Source organism: Triticum aestivum, chromosome 3A, assembly GCF_018294505.1.
Source record: "Triticum aestivum cultivar Chinese Spring chromosome 3A, IWGSC CS RefSeq v2.1, whole genome shotgun sequence".
In the NCBI taxonomy this organism is placed as follows: Eukaryota; Viridiplantae; Streptophyta; class Magnoliopsida; order Poales; family Poaceae; genus Triticum; species Triticum aestivum.
The window spans coordinates 25,571,807-25,585,181 of NC_057800.1; the positions used below are offsets into that span (position 1 = coordinate 25,571,807).

The window sequence follows — 13,375 nt, forward strand, 5'->3', positions numbered from 1 at the left end:
ACGATGCGCCAAGATGTTGGAATGGCTAGTGATTAACCTTTTTCTTCACGAATTTGCCATTCCTTAGATAACTGAAATCTTTTTTTCATGTCGACTGTTTTGCCTAGTGCCCGGGGCTAAGACAAGGACACCGTGGTGGCCAAGAGTAGGCGGTTCACCCTCGGTTGGTAGATGGTTCTACAGAAGGAAGAACATAAATGGTGAAAGGAGGATAGCAGTTGAATTTACATGGAATGGCTCAGACATAATGGATTGAAAGATGAAACCGCCTCCCTTTGTTTCACTCAGTCCGGCCTATTATTCGTTTTAAACTGAGGCTACGTAAATAAACACTAGAGTAAATTCCAGTTTTTACCACCTACTTTGATATTTTTGACACACATTACCCCCTTTAAAAGCATTTCATCCGGATTATCCCGTTCAGCCAAAGTTTTGCCCTTTTTCATCCATTTTAAAGTTTTTTAGGTTACGCAATTTATTTATTTATTTTGGAAAAGGAGGACATACCCCCGGCCCCTGCGGATAGTTCTTCTAGCAGTTATTTTGCTGTAAAAAGCGTCCTAAAGCTACATGTCCACTTGCAGCACCCGGAAGCAAATCTAATGAAGAAGACTGAGGTGGAGTAAATCTCAGCATAAGATGGAGCTGCGACACGCACGCAAGTATACCGAGATTCCAAACGTGTTTCCACATATATAACTCCAAAGTCCAAACTACTATTGTTCGCAGCGGTCGGGGACGAAGCCAACCATGTCCGCATGAACGTCGTACACCACCTCCGTCGTCTCCTGCGCCAAGGTGCCGATGACCGCCGCGACCCCGGCCGGGTAGACAGCCCATGCCGGCGCGGCAAACGCGAGGCACCCTGCCGAGAAGACGTAGTCGCGGTCCTCGAAGTACATCATCTGCCGGATGCCGAGCTCCAGGCTCGCGCCGCTATCGAACGTGAGCGTCACGGGCGGCACGTCGATCTTCCTCAGGCCGGTGAAGTTGTAGCACGTGTCGAGGAAACCCATCGGCGGCGCCACCGGATACTGCGCCATCTGCTCTTTGAACTGGTCGCGGAGGGCCGCGTAGGTCTCCGGCATCAGGTAGGTGAAGGTGGTGCGCAGCGCCATGAGCGCGTCGCCGGCGGGGACCGGGATGACCGGCCTACCGGTGCCTAGGCTTAACCCGGCGAGCCGGACGAAGTATGAGTTGGGGAGGGCCGCGTTGCTCCGTAGCGGGGTGTAGCTCACCTTGCGTCCTGGGCCTGGCAGGGGTGCGCCGATGGAGAGGAAGCCCCGGGCGCCTGTCCAAGTCGGCAGGCAGTAGGAGAAGGCCGCCGTGTCCGGAGACGAAGGGGCTCGGGACGGCAGTGAGTGGCTGTCCCGGCCGAGATCGAGAAGGCCGGATGAGCGGCCAGCCGTTCTGCCGCCCATCTCCATGCAGCTGGCCCTGAAGTTATCCACGGTGGTCGGCGTGGACGGCGAGAACGTGAGCGTGTCTGTCACGACGGTGACACTCGATATCACGGCGCCGTTCTTGGCCACGGTGGTGCTGGCGCAGCCCCGTCCGGAGCAAGCTTCCAGCGGGCAGTCCGGCGAGCCGCACGGGACATGGGCGACGGAGGAGGACCGGGACGGGTCGAAGGCGCCTGGCTTGCAGTTGCAATGGAGGAGCGTGGCTCCGCCCGCCCCGGCGTCGAACCCCACGGTGAGGTTCTGCGCCGGAGTGCCGTACCCGACGACGACGTGGTACTCGGACTCGGACGTGCCCGGGAGAGTGACGAGGGGACTGCGGGGTCTGCGGGTGACGACGAGGGAGTTGGGTGGCGGTGCGTGCTTTGCTTTGTAGGCCTCGTACCGGGCCTGGAAGGAAATACCGGCGTCGAACTCGAACGTGAGCGTGACGGAGGCCAGGAGAAGAAGAAGAATAAGAAGAAGCAGGCGCAGCAAGTGCACGGAGGAAATCATGGCTGGAGTCACAATTGCTTGTGTGTAAGCTGCTGCCCATATATACATATATAGGACCCGCGAGCTCTTAAATTCCATTATATTGTAGAGTGCGGTGGTGAACTGATGGTGATTGATTGTCTCGTCCCTCGTCTCGTGCATATGGAGAAGATGATGATCGGGATTAACGCCAGAGCTTTGCTGGTAAAGAGGAAACAGAGGCACTTGGCAAATGGCAACTCTCCAGTCCAAAAAGAAATATCAACACCATGGTGTCGTCGTCATTCTTGGAGTTGTCGATCGTTCATGTCGCCATCCCGCTGGCGGCAACGGTGGTCTGTCCATGGAGAACCGGCGATGGAAGCCCAAAGGAGAAGGTTCGTGTTTTTAGGCATAGCACGAAGCTTCGCTTCAATTTATTCATATATGCATTACATCAGATAGGTGGTGGATGATGTTCATTGTTGCTGATGTGTGTAGATGTAGTTCATTTCAATGGGTGTTTCGGAGCTCGCCTTTTCTCTAATCATATACTCCCTACATCTCAAAATAAGTGTCTCAAATAAAGTTGAGACATTTATTTTAAGATGGAGGAAGTATCATTTTATGTGTGTGCACTAATGTTGATTGTGATCCTAATCATCCAGAAGCGGGGTGTATACTCATGATATTTGTATTTCCTTAATGCGGCAATATGAGCCAATAAACCACCCTTTATCAGAAAATAATTGCAAACAACCACGCGAGATAGGTGATCAAGTAACAAAAACTAGCCTAGTTGAGTACTTTAATGGTTGACGTAGTGCAAAAGGATGCGACAATGGATGCCGAGAAGGCTGGTGTTTTTAGATATAACATGGTGCTAAGCTTCATTTATACACATGGATCTTCTACGGGCTTCATTTATACACATGGTGCTAAGCTTCATTTATACACATTTATATACTAGTAGAAAACAGGGCTATGGTCCAGGCCGGGTCAGCCCATTAGTTCCGGTTCAGTCTAGAACCGGGACCAATGTGGGCATTGGTCCCGGTTTGTGAGCCCAGGGGGCCGGCCGGGCCACGTGGGCCATTGGTCCCGGTTCATCTGGACCTTTTGGTCCCGGTTTGTGGGATGAACCGGGACCAATGGGCCTCGCTCCTGGCCCACCATCATTGGTCCCGGTTGGTAGCTTGAACCGGGACCAAAGGCTCCCCTTTAGTCCCAGCTCATGTCACCAACCGGGACCAATGAGGTGCCTATATATACCCCCTCGCGCAAGAGCAGAGCACAGTGGTCTGTTTTTTCTGGCCGAGGGGGAGAGGGCTTTGTGGTGCTCTAGCTCACCTCCTATGCACATGAGGTGTTCGATGGAATGCCCGAGCCACACTACTTAAGCTTTCTCCTCTCGAAGCTCCACCTCCAAGCTCCATTTTCCTCGAGATTTGTCTAGATTTAGCGGTCCGTCACGCCCCGTCCCCGTCTTCACCACCGTCGATCACCCGCGCCGATCTCATCACTGACACCACCGTGGTGAGCCTCTTGTTCTTATCTTCTTTCTAAAAGGAAAAATATTCTTACTTGTATGTTTAGATAGATACTTGTATCATTTACTTACATTTATTATTGCATCTTATATAGTGCGATGGTTTTGGTATCCGCCCCCATCGGCCCTCGTCCTGTCTATGATTCGGATGTGGTATGTATATTATCTTTATAACTATTGGTTCATTTATTGTTTATGAAAATTATGCCGACGAACATGACATAGATTTTATTTATCTAGGATGTATGTGAATCGGAAATGCCAACCGACCCTATTGTCGAGAGGTTAAATTTAGTTGAATAAGAAAACAATTTGTTGAAGGAAAAGATAAAAAAATTGAGGAGGGGAAGATGATATTGGAGTTGCATGTTGCGGATGTCGTCGATGATCACAAGATCAAGATGGATGCAATGCGCTTGAAGATTAGAAAGATTAGAAAATATGCCATTCATACCGAGGCTTGGTATCATTATGCCGTTGGATCAATTGTTACCTTGATTGCGATCATGATCGCATTTGTTTTCGCATTGAAATGTTTTACATAGTTTCAATGTATGGTTTAATTAATTAGATGCTCTGGAGAGCTATATGTTGTTAGATGAGAACTATGTATGCACTTTGGTTTTAATGTGATGATGAACTTCTATTAATTTGGACACTTAATTATATATAATGCACGCAGATGAACCGGCAATGGATGTACGGTGACAGACACACCCGCGAGTACATTAAGGGCGTGCATGAGTTTCTCGATGCGGCTGAGGCAAACAAGCAGAATGGTTTTATGTGTTGTCCATGCACTGAATGTGGGAATACGAGGTCTTACTCTAACTGGAAAATCCTTCACTCCCACCTGCTTTACAAGGGTTTCATGCCACACTATAATGTTTGGACGAGGCACGGAGAAATAGGGGTTATGATGGAAGACGGCGAAGAAGAAGAGTGCGATGACAACTATGTGCCCCTGAATACGGTGATGTTGCAACGGGGGGAGCTGGTGAAGATCAAGAGGAACCAGACGATGTGCCCAATGATGCTGCAACGGGTGAAGCTGCTGAAGATCAAGAGGAACCAGACGATGTGCCCGATGATGATGATCTTCGCCGGGTCATTGTCGATGCAAGGACGCAATGCATTAGTCAAAAGGAGAAGCTGAAGTTCGATCGCATGTTAGAGGATCACAAAAAAGGGTTATACCCCAATTGCGAAGATGCAAGGACGAGGTACGTACGTGGGATGAGCATAGACAGGAGGAATTTAACCTTAAAGCGTTGCTATTCGTGACCATCAACGATTGGCCCGCTCTCAGTAACCTTTCAGGACAGACAAACAAAGGATACCACGCATGCACGCACTGTTTAGATGACACTGAAAGTATATACCTGGACAAATGCAGGAAGAATGTGTACCTGGGCCATCGTCAATTTCTTCCGACTAACCATCAATGTCGAAAGAAAGGCAAGCATTTCAAAGGCGAGGCAGATCACCGAAAGAAGCCCGCCATGCACACCGGTGATCACGTGCTTGCTATGGTCAATGATTTACACTACGTAATCTTTGGAAAGGGTCCCGGTGGACTAGCTGTTCTGAATGACGCTGAGGGACACGCACCCATGTGGAAGAAGAAATCTATATTTTGGGACCTACCCTACTGGAAAGACCTAGAGGTCCGCTCCTCAATCGACGTGATGCACGTGACGAAGAACCTTTGCGTGAACCTGCTAGGCTTCTTGGGCGTGTATGGGAAGACAAAAGATACACCTGAGGCACGGGAGGACCTGCAACATTGGCACGAAAAAGACGGCATGCCTCCGAAGCAGTATAAAGGTCCTGCCAGCTACGCTCTTACAAAAGAAGAGAAAGAAATCTTCTTTGAATGCCTGCTCAGTATGAAGGTCACGACTGGCTTCTCGTCGAATATAAAGGGAATAATAAATATGCCAGAGAAAAAGTTTCAGAACCTAAAGTCTCATGACTGCCACGTGATTATGACGCAACTGCTTCCGGTTGCATTGAGGGGGCTTCTACCGGAAAACGTCCGATTAGCCATTGTGAAGCTACGTGCATTCCTCAATGCAATCTCTCAGAAGGTGATCGATCCAGAAATCGTACCAAGGCTAAAGAGTGATGTGGCGCAATGTCTTGTCAGTTTCGAGCTGGTGTTCCCACCATTCTTCTTCAATATCATGACACACGTCCTAGTTCATCTAGTCGACGAGATTGTCATCCTGGGGCCCGTATACACAATATGTTCCCCTTTGAGAGGTTCATGGGAGTCCTAAAGAAATATGTCCGTAACCGCGCTAGGCCAGAAGGAAGCATCTCCATGGGCCATCAAACAGAGGATGTTATCGGGTTTTGTGTTGACTTCATTCCTGGCCTTAACAAGATAGGTCTCCCTAAATCGCGGTATGAGGGGAGACTGACTGGAAAAGGCACTCTTGGAAGAGACTCAATAATATGCAGGGACGGATATTCTTGGTCTCAAGCACACTACACAGTTCTACAGAACTCTACCTTGGTGACCCCGTATGTCGATGAACACAAGAACACTCTGCGCTCCAAACACCCGGAGCAGTGCGACGGCTGGATTACATGTGAACACATCAGGACTTTCAGCAGTTGGTTGGAAACACGTCTCAGAGGTGACAACACTGTTTGTGATGAGTTGTACTTGTTGTCTAGGGGACCATCTTTGACTGTATTGACTTACAAAGGATACAAGATAAATGAGAATACATTTTACACGATCGCCCAAGATCAAAAGAGCACCAATCAAAACAGTGGTGTCCGCTTTGATGCAGCAACCGAGAGCGGAAAGGATACATATTATGGTTACATAGTGGACATATGGGAACTTGACTATGGACCTGATTTTAAGGTCCCTTTGTTCAAGTGCAAATGGGTCAATCTGTTAGGCGGGGGGGTACAGGTAGACCCACAGTACGGAATGACAACAGTGGATCTGAAAAATCTTGGGTACACTGACGAACCGTTTGTCCTAGCCAATGATGTGGCACAGGTTATCTATGTGAAGAACATGTCTACCAAACCGAGAAAAAGAAAAAATAAGGAAGTGAATACATCATACGATGAGCCAAAGCGCCACATAGTTCTTTCAGGAAAAAGGGACTGTCGTGGTTCTAAGCCTGACAGTAGAGTGGGGGGTAGGTATGGAGAGGCAAGGTCCTAGCTATGGAGAGGTTGTAAGCACAAAGGATGTACGAGTTCAGGCCCTTCTCGGAAGAAGTAACAGCCCTACGTCTCGGAGCCCGGAGGCGGTCAAGTGGATTATGAGTGTATGAACTACAAGGTGCCGAACCCCTCTGCCTGTGGAGGGGGGTGGCTTATATAGAGTGCGCTAGGACCCCAGCCAGCCCACGTAGGAGAGGGTTTAAGGTGAGTTAAGTCTGGGGCGTTACTGGTAACGCCCCACATAAAGGCCTTTACTATCATAAAGTCTACTTGATTACAGGCCGTTGCAGTGCAGAGTGCCTCTTGACCTCCTGGTGGTCGAGTGAGTCTTCGTGGTCGAGTCCTTCAGGCCAGTCGAGTGAATCCTCGTTGGTCGACTGGAAGGCGACCTCTTCTAAGGATGTCCTAGGGTAAGTTACTTGGATCAGGTCCATGACCCTACCCTAGGTACATAACCCCATCATTAGCCCCCGAATGGATTGAGGCTTCGAGTGAAGAAGGAGTTGATGTCGTTTCCGATTAACCTTTGCGCTCCGGTTGTGCGCTGTTCTGGACCAAAGAATCCCTTTGTCGACAGGAAACAACTTGCCTTCAGTCGACTTGATCCATTCTGTTTTTGCGTCGAGTGATCTTTCAGGCTTCGACGATCTCCGAGCGACGGATCGCCGGAAACACCGCGCCTGACAGACTGATTTGTTGCTCGCGGATTCCGCGGGATGCGAAATTTTGGGGCGCGCGCGAAGCGGGGCGGACCGCGGCGTTCGGATGGGACGGGGCATGGACGCCTCAATCTCCGCGCCGCCTTTTTCGCCACGTATCCCGTCTGCATAACTGTTCCAGATATGATTAGATCGACCGGGCCCACCTATCATCCACTCGGAAGGGACCTTATAAATGTGCCCGGCGAGGATTTCTGTGCTGCGCCTTAGCATTCTCCCCCTCTCTCTGCTTCCTTCCTCCCTGCTCAGTGTGCTCGCTCTCGCCCCCGCACCACTTCCCTTCACGCATCTCGCCGGCGACCATGGCCAAGGAGAAGACGGCGGCGCTGGAGCGTGCAAAGAAGGCGTCGGCGTCGGAGAAGGCGAAGGGGAGATCCACCAGCCGCGGAGGGTCCTCGTCCAGATCCCGCCTGCCGAAAGGCTGGGTCCAAGGAGACTGGATCCAGTCGACCATCACTGAGAATGACATTCTCGACATGGCCAACGAGGGTTTGATCCCCCACGGAGCTGCGAGGCTTCCGGGGAAGGAGTGGCAGCCCCAGCCAGAAGAGGGTGAGTGTGTGCTTTTGGCCACCCATGTTGATCGCGGGTTTTCTTTGCCGCCGAGTGTTTTCTTTCGTGGCTTTTTGAACTTCTTCGGAGCGCAGCTCCACCACTTTACCCCAAACTCCATTGCCTATCTTACCGCGTTCGTGTCCATGTGTGAGGGTTTCTTGGGCTGTCGACCGCACTGGGGTTTGTTCAAACATATATTCACGTGTCGATCTCAGACCGTGAAGAAGGCGAGCCCAGGTGATGAGAGAACCCGAGTCGTCCAAATGTGCGGAGGCCTGGGGATTCAGGTGAGGAATAAGAGCACCTTCCCGCCCATGACCTTTCCCGAGTCCGTCAGAGGCTGGCAGTCGACTTGGTTCTACTGCCAGGTCCAGTCGATGCCAGGGCAGTCGAGTGGACTCCCTCCGTTCACCATGGACCGAGTGAGCAAGCCTTCCCCTCTGAAGCTGATTCCGGAGGAGAAGGCTGACGTGAAGATGTTGATGGAGCGCGTGGTGCAGTTGGTTTGGGAGGGAGTGACGGGCATGGACCTCCTGGAGGTTTTCCTCAGGCGTCGCATCCAGCCTCTCCAGTTCCGGAGCCACTGCATGTGGTTGTACTGTGGGACCGAAGACGAGACTAGAGTCCATCCAGAAGCAGTCGACGATGTCACTCTGGAAAGATGGATGGCAGCCGTCACCGGAAACAAGGACAACCCACGCGGAGCCAGAAGGATTCCTCCACTCGACCACAACAGCGACTCAAACAAGGTACACTTGCTCTGCTCTCCACTGCGCCCTCGTCGTATTCATTTCTGTTAACCCTGCCGACTGGTCGACTGATCCTTGTCTGGGCATCTGCTAGGCCCTCACCGAGCTGTACTCGATGCCCAATGGGGCACAAGCTTCGACTGAGGAGGGCGAGGCGAGCGGGGGCGAGAGCCAGGAAGAGGAGGAATGGGACTCGGACGTTGCAGAGGATGATGACGACGATGACGATGATGTCGGTGATGAAGACGACGTCGAGGACGAGGAAGAGGAGGAGGAGGAGGTCGTACCGCCGCGCTCAGAAAGGCGGTCGAAGCTTGTCCACGATCCTTCGACCGAACGTGGTAAGGGGGTTGTGACCGCCACTCAGTCGACCAAGCGCCCTCGGACCACCTCTCCGGTGCCGACTGAAAGGGGCCGAAGCAGCCCAGGGCGGCCTCGTCGAAGCCGATCAAACTCTTGCCGAAGATGAAGGTGTCCATCCCCACCATATCAGGGTAACTGTGCTGCTCATATTTTCTTATTCTGTGCGAACTTTATCTCTGGTCGACGCTGAAGTTAGTCGACTGATCCTTTGGAGTTGCAGTGCTGCTACTTCTGAAACCTCAGCTCGGGCTGACGACCACGAGATGGAGGATGCAGCAACTTCGAACCCAGGTACTGTATTCTTAACACCGTTCTTAGTCGACTGACTCGCGATCTCTGATCCTGATTCTTCTCCGCAGCTCCACCCAACACTGTTATCAATCTCCCTGACGACGACGAGGATGAAGAACCACTGACACGCAGGAGGAGTCGGAAAGCGTCCGCCAGTAAGGTGCCTCAGGATGTGACGGCGCCTGAGATTCTGACTGTGGAGGAAGAGAACACCACTCGACACACGGTGTCCTTCGCAAATCCGCTGACGAGTGCTCAGCAGCCCTCCCTCTTCATGACGCACCACGTCCCAGAGGACCAAGCTGGCGCAGCGAAGGAGGCAATACGCCAGGCGGGACTCATGATGGAGCAGCTGAAGACCATCCGGGATGCGAGCCAGGCAGCTTATGACGCCAGTTCTGCCCTCCAAAGCAATGTCCAGGTCAGTCGACCACTGTTTGTTCTGTTGGATATGCTACCAAAAACTTTTCTTTTCCGGAATTTATAGTAGTCACCCAGTGGGTGTGTCGAATAAACTCCGTGTTAGCGGGGGCACGCTGAGTGCACCCGCTGGGTGTAGTCCCCAAGGCTAAGGTCGACTGCTGGCAGTCAGCCTTAGGCTTTATGATGTCAATCTTTCTGTCAGTCGACTGGTTGACTGGATTTCACAAACCGGTGGGGGCACGCTGAGTGCACCCACTGGGTGTAGTCCCCAAGGCTAAAGTCGACTGCTGGCAGTCGGCCTTAGGCTTTATGACGTCAATTTTTCTTTCAGTCGACTATGTCGACTGGATTTCACAAACCGGTGGGGGCACGCTGAGTGCACCCACTGGGTGTAGTCCCCGAGACTGTGGTCGACTGCTTGCAGTTGATCACAGTCTTAGAGAATGCATCTCTTTTTTTTTGAGGTCGACTGGTCGACTTTGTCTTCATCGGGATTAGTGGGGGCACGCTGAGTGCACCCACTGGGTGTAGTCCCCGAGACTACGGTCGAATGCTTGTATTTGGCTGTAGTCTTAGAAACGTGTGTTTTTCCCTTTTTCACTCGGAAGTGAATTATATTTGACATTTAGTCGATTGGTTCTTCGCAGAACTCCTGTGATCTTGTGGCTCGCTACTCAGAGCTGGAACAAAAACATACTCAAGTCGAGCTGAGCTTGAAGCTGGTTCAGGAGAAGCTGACAAAGGCAAAGGAGGAGACCGAAGGTATGTTTGGTGAGACCCTGACGACTGCTTTTCCCCTTGCTTGTTTCAAAATCTGATCTTGCTGTAACTTGCAGGTAAGGTAAGGGAGGCCCAGCAGAAGAAAGACCTTGAGCTAGCTGAGAAGATCAAGCTTGCTGACGAGAAGTTAGCTTCAGTCACCAAGCTTGAACAAGACAATACCAATCTGAAAGCTGCTCTTGGGATTGCCAACAAGGAGGTCAGTCGACTGAAAACTGATAAAGCTGCCCTGACCGACCAAGTCAGCAAATTGACTGAGAAGAAAACTGAACTGGAGGCCTTCCTGAGTGGCCTTGCCAAGAAGCTGTTTCTTATGCTTGAAGGTAAACCTCCATGTTTGGCAAATATTTCCCATTGTGGCTTTTTCCATTCGACTATCCCCTTGACTTAGTGATCATCCTTGCAGAATTTTGTCAAAACTTTGAAGAAGAAACCAGCCGACTGGAGCCAAACCTTGACCCCGTCAATTCTCCGGTGAACGACGAAGTTGCCATGGATGTTTTCCGACTGGAGTCTCGTGTTGCAGCTGTCGTGGACTATCTCGCAAGGCTGAAGGCCGCCACATCTCGCATCGACTCGATGCTCTGGCCTGAGGAGACACTTCAGAATGACCTTGAGTCGCTGATGGCCCGCTTGAACACGATCCCTGGTCGAGTGCAGGAGTGGAAGAAGTCCTCGGCTCGGTGTGGTGCAGATGTCGCTCTGTGTCTGGCCCGAGTCCACTGCAAAGATGCGCGAGAAGAGAAGCTGGCGGCCCTTCGGGTGGCCAATACCAAGAAGCACGACTTCAGGTCCTTTATGGAAACTTTCCTTGCAGCTGCCACTCGGATCGCCGACGGGATTGACCTTGATGAATTTGTTGCACCTTCCAGCCCTCCACAGGAGGGGTAAAAAACTTCTTCTGGCTCGACGCTTTAAATTTGCCTCGGTATGCCGAGTGGAATTGTAACCGACAAACCTTAACAGGCTTGACGCCTGAGCACTTTCGGTTCCTTTAGATGTCGATTCAAACTTGGATTTGGTGCTTGAATACGATTGCCTTCGGCTCGGAATGTCTTTTGCAGGTTCAAAGCAAGGTGCCTGTACTGCAATCGACTTATTCTTTAGTCCACTTAGGCGAGCACTGGGCTGCAGCTAAGCCCTCCGAATGAGAGGGTTGCTCTCCACTCGGCAGGGTTTTTATACCTTAGGCGAGCACAGGGCTGCAGCTAAGCCTCCGAGTGAGAGGGTTGCTCTTCATTCGGTAGGATTTTTATAACTTAGGCGAGCACATGGCTGCAGCTAAGCCCCTGAGTGAGAGGATTGCTCTTCACTCGGTAGGATTTTGATAACTTAGGCGAGCACGAGGCTGCAGCTAAGCCTCCGAGTGAGAGGATTGCTCTTCACTCGGTAGGATTTTTATAACTTAGGCGAGCGCGAGGCTGCAGCTAAGCCTCCGAGTGAGAGGATTGCTCTTCACTCGGTAGGATTTTGATAACTTAGGCGAGCACAAGGCTGCAGCTAAGCCTCCGAGTGAGAGGATTGCTCTTCACTCGGTAGGATTTTCATAACTTAGGCGAGTGCTTGGACTGCAGCTAAGCCCCCGAGTGAGAGGGTTGCTCTTCACTCGGTAGGATTTTTATAACTTAGGCGAGCACGAGGCTGCAGCTAAGCCTCCGAGTGAGAGGATTGCTCTTCACTCGGTAGGATTTTGATAACTTAGGCGAGCACGAGGCTGCAGCTAAGCCTCCGAGTGAGAGGATTGCTCTTCACTCGGTAGGATTTTCATAACTTAGGCGAGTGCTTGGACTGCAGCTAAGCCTCCGAGTGAGAGGGTTGCTCTTCACTCGGTAGGATTTTTACAACTTAGGCGAGTGCTTGGACTGCAGCTAAGCCCCCGAGTGAGAGGGTTGCTCTTCACTCGGTAGGGTTTTGATAACTTAGGCGAAACGGATTCGCAGCTAAGCCTCCGAGTGGGAGTCTGGCTCACCACTCGGTAGGATTTTTACAACTTAGGCGAGCACGAGGCTGCAGCTAAGCCTCCGAGTGAAAGGCTGGCTTACCACTCGGTAGGATTTTGATAACTTAGGCGAAACGGATTCGCAGCTAAGCCTCCGAGTGGGAGTCTGGCTCACCACTCGGTAGGATTTTTACAAACTTAGGCGAAACGGATTCGCAACTAAGTCACCCACTGAGGGGAATTTCATTGGACAAAAATAAAGAGTGACAGATATTATGGAGGAACTATGACACTATTATTTTGAGGTCCATGAACTACAAAAGTACTTTATTGCAACTCATCCGAATGATAAAACTTAAGTGTAGAATGGGCGGAGTAGCTCTGCGTTCCAAGCTCGGGGCTCGCCGAAATTATGCTCGACGTTGTAAAGACGGTACGCCCCATTGTGGAGGACCTTGGTGACTATGAAGGGGCCTTCCCAAGAAGGAGCAAGCTTGTGTGGTTTGTGCTGATCCACTCGGAGAACCAAATCTCCTTCCTGGAAGGCTCGACCTCTCACATTTCGGGCGTGGAAACGGCGCAGATCTTGTTGGTAGATGGTCGACCGGATCAGAGCCATCTCCCTTTCTTCCTCTAAAAGGTCGATTGCGTCCTGTCGCGCTTGTTCAGCTTCTGCTTCGTTGTAGATTTCTACTCGGGGAGCATTATGCAGAAGATCACTTGGTAAGACCGCTTCGGCTCCGTAGACCAAGAAGAATGGAGTTCTTCCGGTCGACCGATTAGGTGTGGTCCGCAGTCCCCAGAGTACAGAGGGAAGTTCATCGACCCAAGCTCCAGCCGCGTGTTTGAGATCACGCATTAGTCGAGGCTTCAATCCCTTAAGAATCAGTCCATTAGCT

The 13,375-nt window shown here is 51.2% G+C and overlaps 1 protein-coding gene across 1 annotated transcript; it reads right to left on the minus strand.

The window, feature by feature from the left end:
* Window positions 1–716: 716 nt before the first annotated feature.
* On the minus strand, window positions 717–1,955 carry LOC123057678 (aspartyl protease family protein At5g10770-like). The gene has a single exon (XM_044480602.1). It carries the CDS (start codon window positions 1,953–1,955, stop codon window positions 717–719), a length of 1,239 nt encoding a protein of 412 aa, XP_044336537.1.
* Window positions 1,956–13,375: the final 11,420 nt, after the last annotated feature.